Genomic DNA, 11,897 nt, shown 5'->3' on the forward strand with positions numbered 1-11,897 from the left:
ATCTTGTACATACATGCAGCAATATATTGACAAGTGATAAACTCTTAAATAGAACTCAAATTCGTGACGAATTAGTCATTGATTCTTAATTTGTTTTTTCAATTATTTTTCTAATACTTAAATCGATAAAAATTTAAGTATATAAGTTATATATTTTAGAAAATATTCAAAAGGTAAAAATTTAAAATTTTATTTATTTGAAAATGAAAAGAATAATTAAGAGAAACCATTACTCAATATTTTTAGTGCATGGATAGCATCAAGAATATAATAACCCTATATATGTATGTAGCCTAATTTTTTCATATATAAATGTCCTCCTCATTAAATCACATAGACTCATAGTGGCAGAAAGCAATATTACACAAATAAGGAATGTGATGTGAATAAGAAGGGGAGAGTAAGATATGAATATGGTGGTATATATGGGGTTGAAATTAATTAATGTTGAAAGTACACAGAAACCTTGAAGAGTGTTTTTGTCATTTAGTGGTAACCGATTAGCAGAGTGAGAGTGTGTGTGACAGGATTCTGAGCTCACCAATAATCTAGTATGTGCCAACAATTGATGTGACTTCTCACTATAGATTCTAGGATGGTCCTCAATTCTATATCTAGGATCCATATTCATATGCATGCATGCATTGCATTTTCATATATAATACTACTTGCTTCAATTTCAAGTTTTCAATTCAACCATGTATGCTAATTAGGTTTTACTTATTAGTTCAATTAGAAAATTAAATTTTAATTAATATTAATAAGTTTTTAATTTTAAATTTTAAATTCTAATGCTAAACTCTAAATTCTCAAAGTATAATTTATGATAAAAATAGCTAATATTACCTAGCTACTTAAATATTAATCTCTTATACTTTTTCTTTACTTGATAACCTAGTTAATGAAAGTCATATTATTTTCCCTAGTTGATTAGTTCAAGGGATTATTTCTAAATATTTAAAAGAGGGCTAATTTGGTAAATGACTTATAAATGTTATTGTGAATTGATATTTGAAAATTGTCTTTGAGGCACAAATTTGAGTTTACAATAAATTCATAAATCTTTTTTTATTGTTAAAATATGTATAGAAAATTAGAAATAGCAATTTTTTTATGCCTTCCCAAAAAAAATGGAGATAACAATATGGACAAGACACTAAGATTAAAAAAAAAAAAAATTATTATCCTTCCCTAAAATACTAAAATTATTATCAAACACAATTTAATCTGCAAAAGCTACCAAAATGTAAATCACTTAAAAACATGTTTTAGTCTTGGTAGGATAATTAGTATTGAATCTAGCAAGCTACTAAAACCTTAATTAATAAAAAATGAAAGTGTACAATAATAATTTTTATAATAATAATATATATTACTAGCTTATATAGCTAACAAACATTCTTATACTCACACAATAGCTAGGGGGTCCTTTTGGACAAATAAATTAAACTTATAAAGAGTAACATGTTTTACATGAGAACCAATAATGCATCAAAATTAGGGATGGTTTATTTAGGGAGAAATTTAAAAGAAAAAAAAAAAGAGGACAGCTTGTCTGATAATTTTTGACATTCATTCATTTTTTCAGTTACAAACTACTTTAAACAAATATCAAAACTCAAGAAAATCTAGCAGTCTAACATTTTCTCAATTTTGGTATGGATTTTTGAATTTTGAAATACAAAAAGGTCCATGGCATGCAATGAGTGGAAAAATACTAAGCAATAATAATATAAGGAAAAAGTTGAGTACCATGCATGTATAGAGCATTTAATTGGAGGCTAGCTGGATTTGTATGGAAAAGAAAATAATATAAAATATAGAAAATGGGTATAGGGGGGTATGGTAGTATTAATAACTGTGAATTGGATAAAGAAGGAGGAATCCAATGTATAGAAAGAAGGAAAGGGCAGAATGGTAAAATAGAGAGACATGTCAACATGGGCCTCTAAGGAATCCTAAGCTTATCAAAGATTCTAAATTTGGACATTCAAACCCCAACAGTAATACACATACATACACCTCTTAAGTCCTAATAATACCTTTTCTATCTCTCTCAAGGTGGATTGAGAAAAAAAAAATTATTATTAATAAATCATTTTTATAAATATTTATATTTTTTAATTTTATTACTTATCTCATTGTTAATACTAATGAAATAAGTAATAAAAATGCACATCTTAAGCAGTCACTGCAAATAGGATAAATAATAAAATTAAAGAAAAATATATATACCTAAAAAAATATATTAGTAAATAAATAATTTATTTTATTTATTTAAAAAAAATTCCTCTCAAGATTTGACTAATGTTTTTTACCTTTTAAAAATAATTTGTTTGAATACCATTGTTATTAAAGATCATGTAATCAATACCCTTAAAATTGTTTAATTTACACTTAAATTTTTTTTTTTTCATTTTCATAAAATATTTAACACATACAACTTAAAATATTAGGTAATGATACTAAAATAATTTTTTGGGGTAAATTTTTGTATATTTAATATATATGAAAATTTTTCACATCTCTAACATCAACTTTTCTCTTAGTTTTTTAACCACTTATTATTATTATTATTATTATTATTATTATTATTATTATTATTAGAGTTTAGCTAATATGTGTTCTAAAAATATATAAAATAAAATTATTATTAGTAAAATATTTTAAATTTTTTAATAATTATAAAATAAATACATTAAAAATTTAAACATTTTGTGTTTTAATAGAAAATTTTAATTTATAATCTTAACATATATTTTTAAAGGGTAAAATATATTTTTTGTCTTTAAAATTTGCTAAAAATTTTAAAAATAACCTTAAGTTTTATTTTATTTTAATTTTGTCTCAAAAAATTTTTATTTGCATCAAATATATCCTTGATGACTATTTTTTTAAAACACTTAGAACCAATTCAACAATAATTTTACAAAAATAACTATTAACACAAGCAAATCAGATATAATTATTATTTTGTCATGCATTTTTATTAGATTAGTCTTAAATTTTTTAAAAATTAACTATCAAAGATATATTTGATATTTTTTAAAATAAAATTAAAAATAAAATAAAATTTAAAAATATTTTTAAAATTTTTTTATAAATTTTAAACACAATAAATATACTTTATCTATTTTCAAAATATAACATATTTTGGATTCCAGCGTGGCTTGTTTGGTTGTGACGCGGTTTTGAGAAGTGTTACGGTAGTCACATCGTTTTGGTGCCCGTTCTGCCCGAAGTGCCCGTGAGATTTTGCAAAAATTTGAGAGTTGGCGCCAAAACAACGACGAGAGGACACAATGTTTTGTAGCCCGCGAAATGCGGGCAATGGCGGCTGTCGTGTCCCACAATTACAAAATACAGATCAATACCTCAATCAACTTTTAACACACTTTTAATCAAATTTTTTAATTTTTAATCTTTTATATTATTAGATGTAAATTATTTTCATGTTATATTTGTATGTTAAAGAGTAATAAATTTAGTTAAATTATTTTTTATTGTTATTTAAAAATACATAAACATTCAATTTTTACAATGTTTAAAATGGTCTTTTTATATAGGTAAATTCATTAGTTTCTTATAAAAATATGAAAAATTAATTTCTGTTATTAATTATCTTGATAATTAAAATTTATTAAAAACTAAAATATCTTGATTAATAATTAAGAATAAATAGAGACTCACGTATAATTATTTTTAAGTGAAGTTGATAGTTAAAAACTATTAAATTATAATTTAATTAAATCTGTCAAATTATTTAATTATTTTTAACTATTAATTTTACATAAAAATAACTACATTTAAATACCTTTAAGGTATTGAAAAAATTTCAAGTGTATCGAAAACACCAGTATTCCAGTTGTTTCAACCGTTGATTTTAATTAATATATATTATATATATTTTTTATAGTTCAGATCAACAGTTAAAATAACTGGAATACCGGTATTTTCGATACACTTAAAACTCTTTCGTAGGTATTACTTTCTAAAATAAGAACTACGTGAAATGACGGGATTGCCCCTTGTCCACTGTCCTCTGTCCTCGTCCATTTCAGCATGATGATGGGCCAACACAGCTTCTTGATCGTCACTCATCACAGACTTTTATTTTGTCTTTCATTCAGTATATTATATATCCCATTAAAACAAAAAATAAAACACTTGCATTTTTATTGTGTACACAAACTCAATTAGATTAATGTACAAAGTACTATGACCCTTGGAAAAAAAAAAAGGAAAGAAAGAAAGAAAAGGTACTATGTAAAAGAATTTAAGTAATAACTAATAACCAGTTAACCAAAAAAAATATTTGTACTAATTATTATAAGCATACTTAGCTAAATTCTTTAACTAGTAAGCATTACATCCAAGATGAAAATCTTCTTATATTATATACGAAAATAAAAGGATGTTTTCCAAAAAGAGAAAACAGCTTATTAAAGTGTAAAACCTTTAGAAGAACTAATATTATGTTGTAGATAACTTATTATACGTTCAAAATGTTTAGCATATTTGTAACAGAAGACATTTATATTAATGTTAATGTAAATGTAATTGATGACTTTGATGAGGGTGTGGCAGAGTGGCACAAGAATCAGGGCAATAGAGGGGACCAGAAAGCCAGAGCATATGATTGTTATGCATTTTCAGATACATATGCCAATCACACTATCACAAGTTCACAACACTTCCTTCCTTTCACTTTACCTCAATTATTATTATTATTATTATTATTATTATTATTATTATTATTACCTAGAACATTGATCAATAAAATAATTTTTACTGTTATGTGGCATGCATGTCCCACGTATTAAAAGCTAAAAGAATAAATAATTATTGTTTATTATAAAAAATTTGGATGTTGATGAAATTTGATGTGACCGTTATAGATCGGTTACGAGTTATAATTCGGCTGATCTTCTTGTAACCGACGCATCAGTTCTACCGAGTTTATGGCAATAAATGGTTTTTGATCGGTTACATCAGAAACAATAAATTAAGGAATATTGTCGTTATCATCTCTCACTTATAAAAAAAAACAATTGAAATCGGTAAAGGTAAATCATTCTAAGCTAAAAAAAGCTCCTTCAAATAATTCCCTTAAACTGACTTGAGTGTTGGAGTACTTTTTGCAGGTACTTCCCTCCTTTTTGTTCTGTTTGCTGGTGGAGGAATATTGGGACTCGTTGATAAGGTCGGCCTCACACTTCTCGGAGACGAATTATAGTTCGGCTGTAACAAGGCAAGAACAAAATTAATTATAAAAAAATTAAACTAATAATATATTTATAAAAAATAATTTTTTCGGACAATACTGTCCAATTATCAAATTTAGAATTGATTATATTAATTTTTTTAAAAAATATTTTTTTATAGATACTACGATATTATCAGAGTTCTATATAATAATTTGTCGTTGGCTAATGGATTACTGCATGCGCAAAACAGGATTCGAATCCCTTCAACACTTAAATATTAAGCTAACTATTAGACATACCCAATTTTAATTCTAAAATTGATGATTTTTTTTTTCAGTATACCAACAAGACAAAAACCCAACACAAAAGGACTAGCAGCTACTGCTCATATGGGTTATAATATTTTTCTTTACATCTTGAGTCATTAGGCTAAGAAGGTCTGGATATGAAATATCCATGAATAAAACACCATATTGTTTCTCATAGCTAAACTTTGCCAACTAATCTACACATATAGGTTTCCTTTTCTTGGAGTGTATTGAAACTTGATATCCCATGGTCTTTTGTGAAACTCTCAAATATCTCTGATAAAAAAATTACGACTTATGGAATTCTCTTGATTTTTATTCAGTCATTCAGCTACTCCCATTGAATCAACCTCAGCGATCACCATTCTCATACCTAGCTCCCAAGCAACTTTTAAACCATGATACACCCCCAAAATTCAACACGAATAACTGAACAGCTTCCTAATTTTGATCTGAAGCCTCTCACCCATTCTTTTTTATGAGTTCTAATGAGCTCCCCACACCCAACTCTCAACCCTTCATTGCAAATAGATCCATCCATATTTAATTTGACCCAGTTTAATGGAGGTGGCTTTCACTTATTGATAGTTAGTTCTTTATTTATTCTTCCTCTTGATTTCAGATTTCTCTCTAAAACCTCTTCATAATTTTTTATTGAGCACCTTATGACTAGGTTCGCATTCTTCAGTCTCACAAAAGATGATTAAAAACTTCTTGGTTTCTCCAACTCCACATCCACCAACATGTAACCATAAATTCATCCTTCCATTTATCTTCAGTAGACTTTTACATATTATTGTATAAATTAAATTCTAGCCAATCTTATAAGTCAGTACCAAAAAAATATTGCTACCGTTGCAAGATTAACAAAATGTATCCATATTTGTGTTGCTCTTGGACAATTTCTTAGAGCATATAAAATAGTATCTTGAATACTCGTACGAAAATGATAACCCGGACTAGTTTCCATTATCTTTGCTTTCCTACTCGCTGTTAGAATTCTTCCATGCGCCACCGACCATATAAAAACTTTTACTTGTTCAAGATCCTTCCACTTCCATATAGTCCTCTAGAAATTGTTATTTTCTTTTGTATTCTAGCCAACCAACTTCTTGTAGGTGGAGGAGATAGAAAATTCTCTATTGGAGGTTAAGCTCCAGCTAACCTTATCCTCCATATTTTTTATCGGTGAAAGAATGACTCTAATTTTATTTAAAATTGATTTTGGCAACAGTTCCTTCATACTTTCAAAATCTCATCATCCATTTTTCATCCACGTATGCTGAAACCGTGTCATTCCTTCTAGTTCATGGAAATTGGATTGATGACAGCTCTTTTTAGTCTTTCCACATTTGGGACTCAAGGATTAATCTAGAATTGAGTTCTTTTGCCATTGCCTATAATTCTACTACACAATTCTTTAAACCTCTGGCGCATCTTGATTAACTCTTTTCATAAACGAAAATCCGCTGATCTATATACGACTTTACCACCCTCTTGGCTCCCATAAATATATTTATGAAGCATAACCTGAGTCCAAAGAGAGTGTGGTTCCTTCGTGATTTTTCAAGTCAGTTTCATGAGGAAATAATCATTCATAATCTGCATCATCCTCATTCCTAATCCTCTTTTTTCTTTAGAGAATATATCCTCTCTCATCTAATGTGGTGAATTCTCCTATGTCTCTGTATGTCTCCCCATATAAAAGTTTTTTACATCTTCTCAATTTGTTCACAAATTTTCTTTGGCACCCTATTATGTTGCATTCAAAATTTGCTATTGGGTTGAGCATCGACTTTGCTAAAGTGATTCTTCCTGCAAGCGATAAATACTGGGTTTTCCATCTTTTTAGTTTACTTTCCATGTGCTCCAAGATATTTTTGAATTTCTCCTTTCCTCTTTTTTAGTTGCTTATCATGGCTCAAAGATAGCTTTCCATAAAAAGTTTCTCCTGAAATTGGCAGTCCTCCAATATTTTATTTCGAGCTTCTCTCTTCATATTGTTAGAAAAGATGATAGCAGTTTTTGTATTGCTAACCTTCAAACTAATGCCGTACAAAACACTTTCATGGAATCATTAATTTTGTCCATTTGCTCTTTTGTTACTTATCCAAAAATCAATAAGTCGTTCATAAATAATAGATGTCAAATGATTGGGCCTTCTCTTCCAACTCTCATAGCTTTTCATTCTCCTTTCTCTACTCTCTCTTCAATAACGTGAGACAACTTGTCCATCGCTATCACAAATAGGTGAGGAAACAATAAATCGCCTTTTCTAAGGCCTCTCGAAGATTGAAATTCTTCTGTCTTTCCTCCATTCGATATCACATTGTATTTTACTGATGTGACACAAGCCATAATTAGGTTTTGTAAATTGTTTTCCAAACCCAAATTCCAGTAAAAAATCTTTCAAAAAATTCCACCTATGCTGATCATAGGCCTTCTCAAAATCATACTTTGCTGCATGAACCCTCTTTTTCCTTTTATATTCTTCATTGAATGCGACAGCTTTTTTGCTATCAATATATTATCATGTATTATCCTCCCTAGCACAAAACTGAATTGGAATGGTGCATTTCTGTCCTTTAACGTTGGTTTCAACCTATCAACAAAGATTTTGGAGAGACATTTGTAGCCAACATTACAACGGGAGATGGGTCTGAACCGCATGATTGATTCCGGGACCTTGACTTTAGGAATAAGAGTAATCAAAGTTGCATTAGAGTCCTTAATAAGTGTCAGGTTCATCCAAAACTACCTCACTAGTCTAATTAGGCTTTTCCCACCACATCCCAATATTTTTTTTTATATAGAAAACAGCAGGAAAATCATCTGGTTCAAGGGCTTTAAAGGACCCAATATTAAAAATAGCATCTCTGATATTCTCAGAATTAGGCAGAAGATTCAACTTATTTTTAATATCATCTATTAGGTCTACAGTTGCCTTTAATAGATGGACTGCTTGATTTTCCTTCTTCATACAAAGCTTTAAAGAAATTTATCACATGCTCTACTAGCTTGTTTGAGTCTTCAATCTACTCCCCATTATGGTCTTTTAGCTTGATCACCGTATTTCTTTTTCTTCGAATTATTGCGCGACCATGATAATACTTGGTATTCCTATCCTCTTCTACCATCCACTGGTCTATAGCTTTCTGCATCCACATGATCTCCTCTTTATTAAGAATATCTTTCAACTCCTTTCTTAACTTTATCTCTAGGTCCTCCAGAAAGGGATTACGCCCATAGCTTGCTGATATTTGAATCCCATTAATTCTGTTCATAAGCTCCCTGTTTTGCTTTCCTATGTGTCTAAAAATCTCCTTATTTCACTTAGTAAACTTTTCTGTCAAGAGGTTAAAAGAGTTGTTCATACTCAAATTATTGTTCCATTAGATTTTGATGACCTCCTTAAACCCCGGATGCAAATTTCACATTGCTTCATATCTAAAAGGTTTGTCCTTGATTTTGCTAATATGGGGATCCATGATAACAAGGAGTGGATGGTGGTCAGAGTTTAGCCTTGGGAGGACATCCACCCTTGCTTCTTGGAACTTGATTCTCCAATCCACATTGGCCAAAGTACGATCTAACATCTTGAAAAATTTGTTGAGGTCATTCCATTTGGGGCCTCTCCAGGTGAAATGCACTCCAACAGCTCCCAGGTCAATTAACAAACAATCTTCTATCCACTTCTTAAATTTCTTACAGGCTTCAATATCTACTTTGCCTCCCTTTTTTTTCTCTGATGTGTCTGCTATCTCATTGAAGTCACCCACTACAAGCCACTCTTTTGATATAGTAATTTTGACTATTTTCAATTCTTCCAATAAATTCCTTCTAATAGTCTCTTGAGGACTAGCATACATCGTTGTTAAAAATCATTCATTTTCAAGTCTCCTCTGAACCTTCACGTGAACATATTGCATTTTGGAATGCACTATGTTTATGGAAATATCCTGATCTCTCCAAAAAATTCAGATACCTTCACTATATCCAACTACCTCCTCTATGTGAAACAACGAAAAGCCTAATCTTATGATCATTATTCTCGCCTTATAACCACTACATCTTGTCTCTAATAGAATAACAATATTAGGTCTGTTGACTCTCATAATTTTCAATAGAGTACGACTAAACACTTTACTCACTGCCCTTCTACAGTTCCAAACCAGAATATTCATAGAAAAATGGAGAGCAAAGAAGGGGTTACCTAAACTGCCATCTGAATGGCTTCTTCGTCCTCATGCATGGCAACTACTGCTTCTTCATTTATCGAAACATTCTCCTCCTCTTTTTGCACCAGAGTTGCATATGGTGGGTTAGAAGTCATTCTCTGTTTTTCATAATGTCTCATTGCTTCAATCAACACTTTAGTATTGATGAAATTTAGATCAAGAGGCAGGCTTTGGGTTTGGTTGTTGTTGTTTGTCCATGACCTCATCTGGTTTCACTATTTCAAGAATGGTTTCATCGTCCATGTTAGATGAAAGATAAAAGTTTGAAGGTTGGATTTTGGGCAAAGAGTTAGAAAAAATGTTAGGACCAAGGTTGTTGATAAAATGGTTATTCCTGGTGTTGAATGTTGGGTCAGGGTGGTTATTCAGTTGTGTCGGGTTAGAGTTGTATTCCTGCTTTGGTTTCTAGATTAAAACGGGTGTGGAGTCGCTCTTGTGGGCTTGATTGATGCCCATGTTATATTTAGAAATGGGAAGAAGAACTTGGTTTTGGGTCGGGTTATTAGAGCTTGGCTTGGCGGAAGTAGATCTTTTAGAGGACTGTGTTTTTTGGGCTTGATTGATAACTTTAATGTTGGAATTAGAGGATTTGTTCAAGGGCTAGGTTTGTTGGGCTTGGGAGGAAACAACTATTAGGGTTCCTTGTAATGGGTCCTTTTCGTTACTCTTTGTGAAAACATTGGGGATGAGTTGTGTGACATTCTTATTGTGATCAGCTTTGTCTGATGGCTGTTTATTCACATTAGGACCTTCTTCAATAATAGGGGATTTCCCTACCTCACTCAAAATAACAAACCTAATACCTCATTCCACATTCTGATTCCTTCTAGATGCTCCATCCGCACCTCCACTAGCTTCACCTGTAGCTTTTCCTTTTTTCCCTCAACGATTTGTCTTTTGTACGACCATCCATGGTCTGTACATATTGTCTTCTTCTACGCTTACTTTCTTACCCTTCTCATATTTTGTGTTTCCATTTTTGACCTCCTCACATGAACTATGAGGCCTCTCTTGTCTTCCGTGGCTTCTGTCTCCTTCAACTGCCACTTTTTCTCCTCTTTGACTCTTCTCCATTGAAGCTTTCTGTGAACAATTTATTTTCTCATGGCCTACCATTCCACATTGGAAGCATATGTTATAGAGCCCTTCATATTCAATTTTTATAACTTTTCCCATTAATAGCATTTTGTGACATTGGAGGGAAAGTCAGGTCCAACTCCACACAGCCTTGCAAACTTTCTTCTACTATTTTGTGCTGTGTTTGTATCAACTTTCATTATTCTTCCCAGGATGTTTCCCATTTTCTTCAGAACTTCTTCTTCATAATACTCTATAACCAAGCCTAGAAGTCTTACCCAAGTTGTTATGTTGTCTATTGTAGCTTTAACAGGGTTGAAGTTTGGCTTCCATAGCTTTATAGCTAGATAATGATCGAAGATTCTCTAGGGCCCTTCAGTTAATGCATAGTCCAAGTCTTCCTGAGTATAAAATTTCACAGTGAAATAATCATTCCCAATATCTATCACTTAAATGCTTCCTTGTTTGCTCTACATTGCTTCAGATCTTCTGGTGAGTACTGGCAAGGAGATTTTCCTCCCGAGAAGCTTGACAATCAAAGTTTCCCACCAGGGATTCCTCAACTGCTTCAATCCCGTATCATTTATCACTACATTAAATATCCCATCTATATTCTCAATTCTGATATATGTGCCTTGTGATTTCTCCGTTGATCTTTGACTTCTTTGTTTGGTTTGACCATCCTTCATGTTTTGCTCACAATCTATGATCTGGTCCTCCTCTGAGTCTTTTTCTTCCGACTCTGAGAAAGAGTCATCTTTGTCACACTCCATTTCTGGCATATAACCTCCTTTTATAGCTGCAAGCCGCACTGAAGGACTTGTTGGGGAGAACTTTTCTATGCTTTTTCTCTGTATTCCCATGCATCCATTCTTCGTCTTTTAGGACCATAGTTACTAAAATTGGACCGGTTTAACCAAAAAACTGATAAACCGAATCTTATATCGGCCTGGTCACCAGTCAAACCTAGAGTGAATCGTTAAAAATTGGTCAAAGTCGGTGAAGATCGGTCTGACCGAGCCACTTGAAAATTGGAATTAAAAATTTGTTCAAAATGTTTGAGGCAA

General features: G+C 31.2%; 1 protein-coding gene across 1 annotated transcript; it reads right to left on the minus strand.

Annotated features, from left to right (window-relative positions):
- Nucleotides 1-8,946: 8,946 nt before the first annotated feature.
- On the minus strand, nt 8,947-9,384 carry LOC148566253 (uncharacterized). Its single transcript, XM_088487473.1, has one exon. The coding sequence runs from the start codon at nt 9,382-9,384 to the stop codon at nt 8,947-8,949; it is 438 nt and encodes a 145-aa protein (XP_088343599.1).
- Nucleotides 9,385-11,897: the final 2,513 nt, after the last annotated feature.

Source organism: Arachis ipaensis, chromosome B5 (genome assembly GCF_059453495.1).
Source record: "Arachis ipaensis isolate K30076 ecotype BB chromosome B5, ASM5945349v1, whole genome shotgun sequence".
Classification (NCBI taxonomy): domain Eukaryota; kingdom Viridiplantae; phylum Streptophyta; class Magnoliopsida; order Fabales; family Fabaceae; genus Arachis; species Arachis ipaensis.

Coding starts and splice junctions, on each gene's coding strand:
- LOC148566253 (XM_088487473.1), bottom strand. CDS start 9,384: ATGTATGCTAGTCCTCAAGAGACTATTAGAAGGAATTTATTGGAAGAA.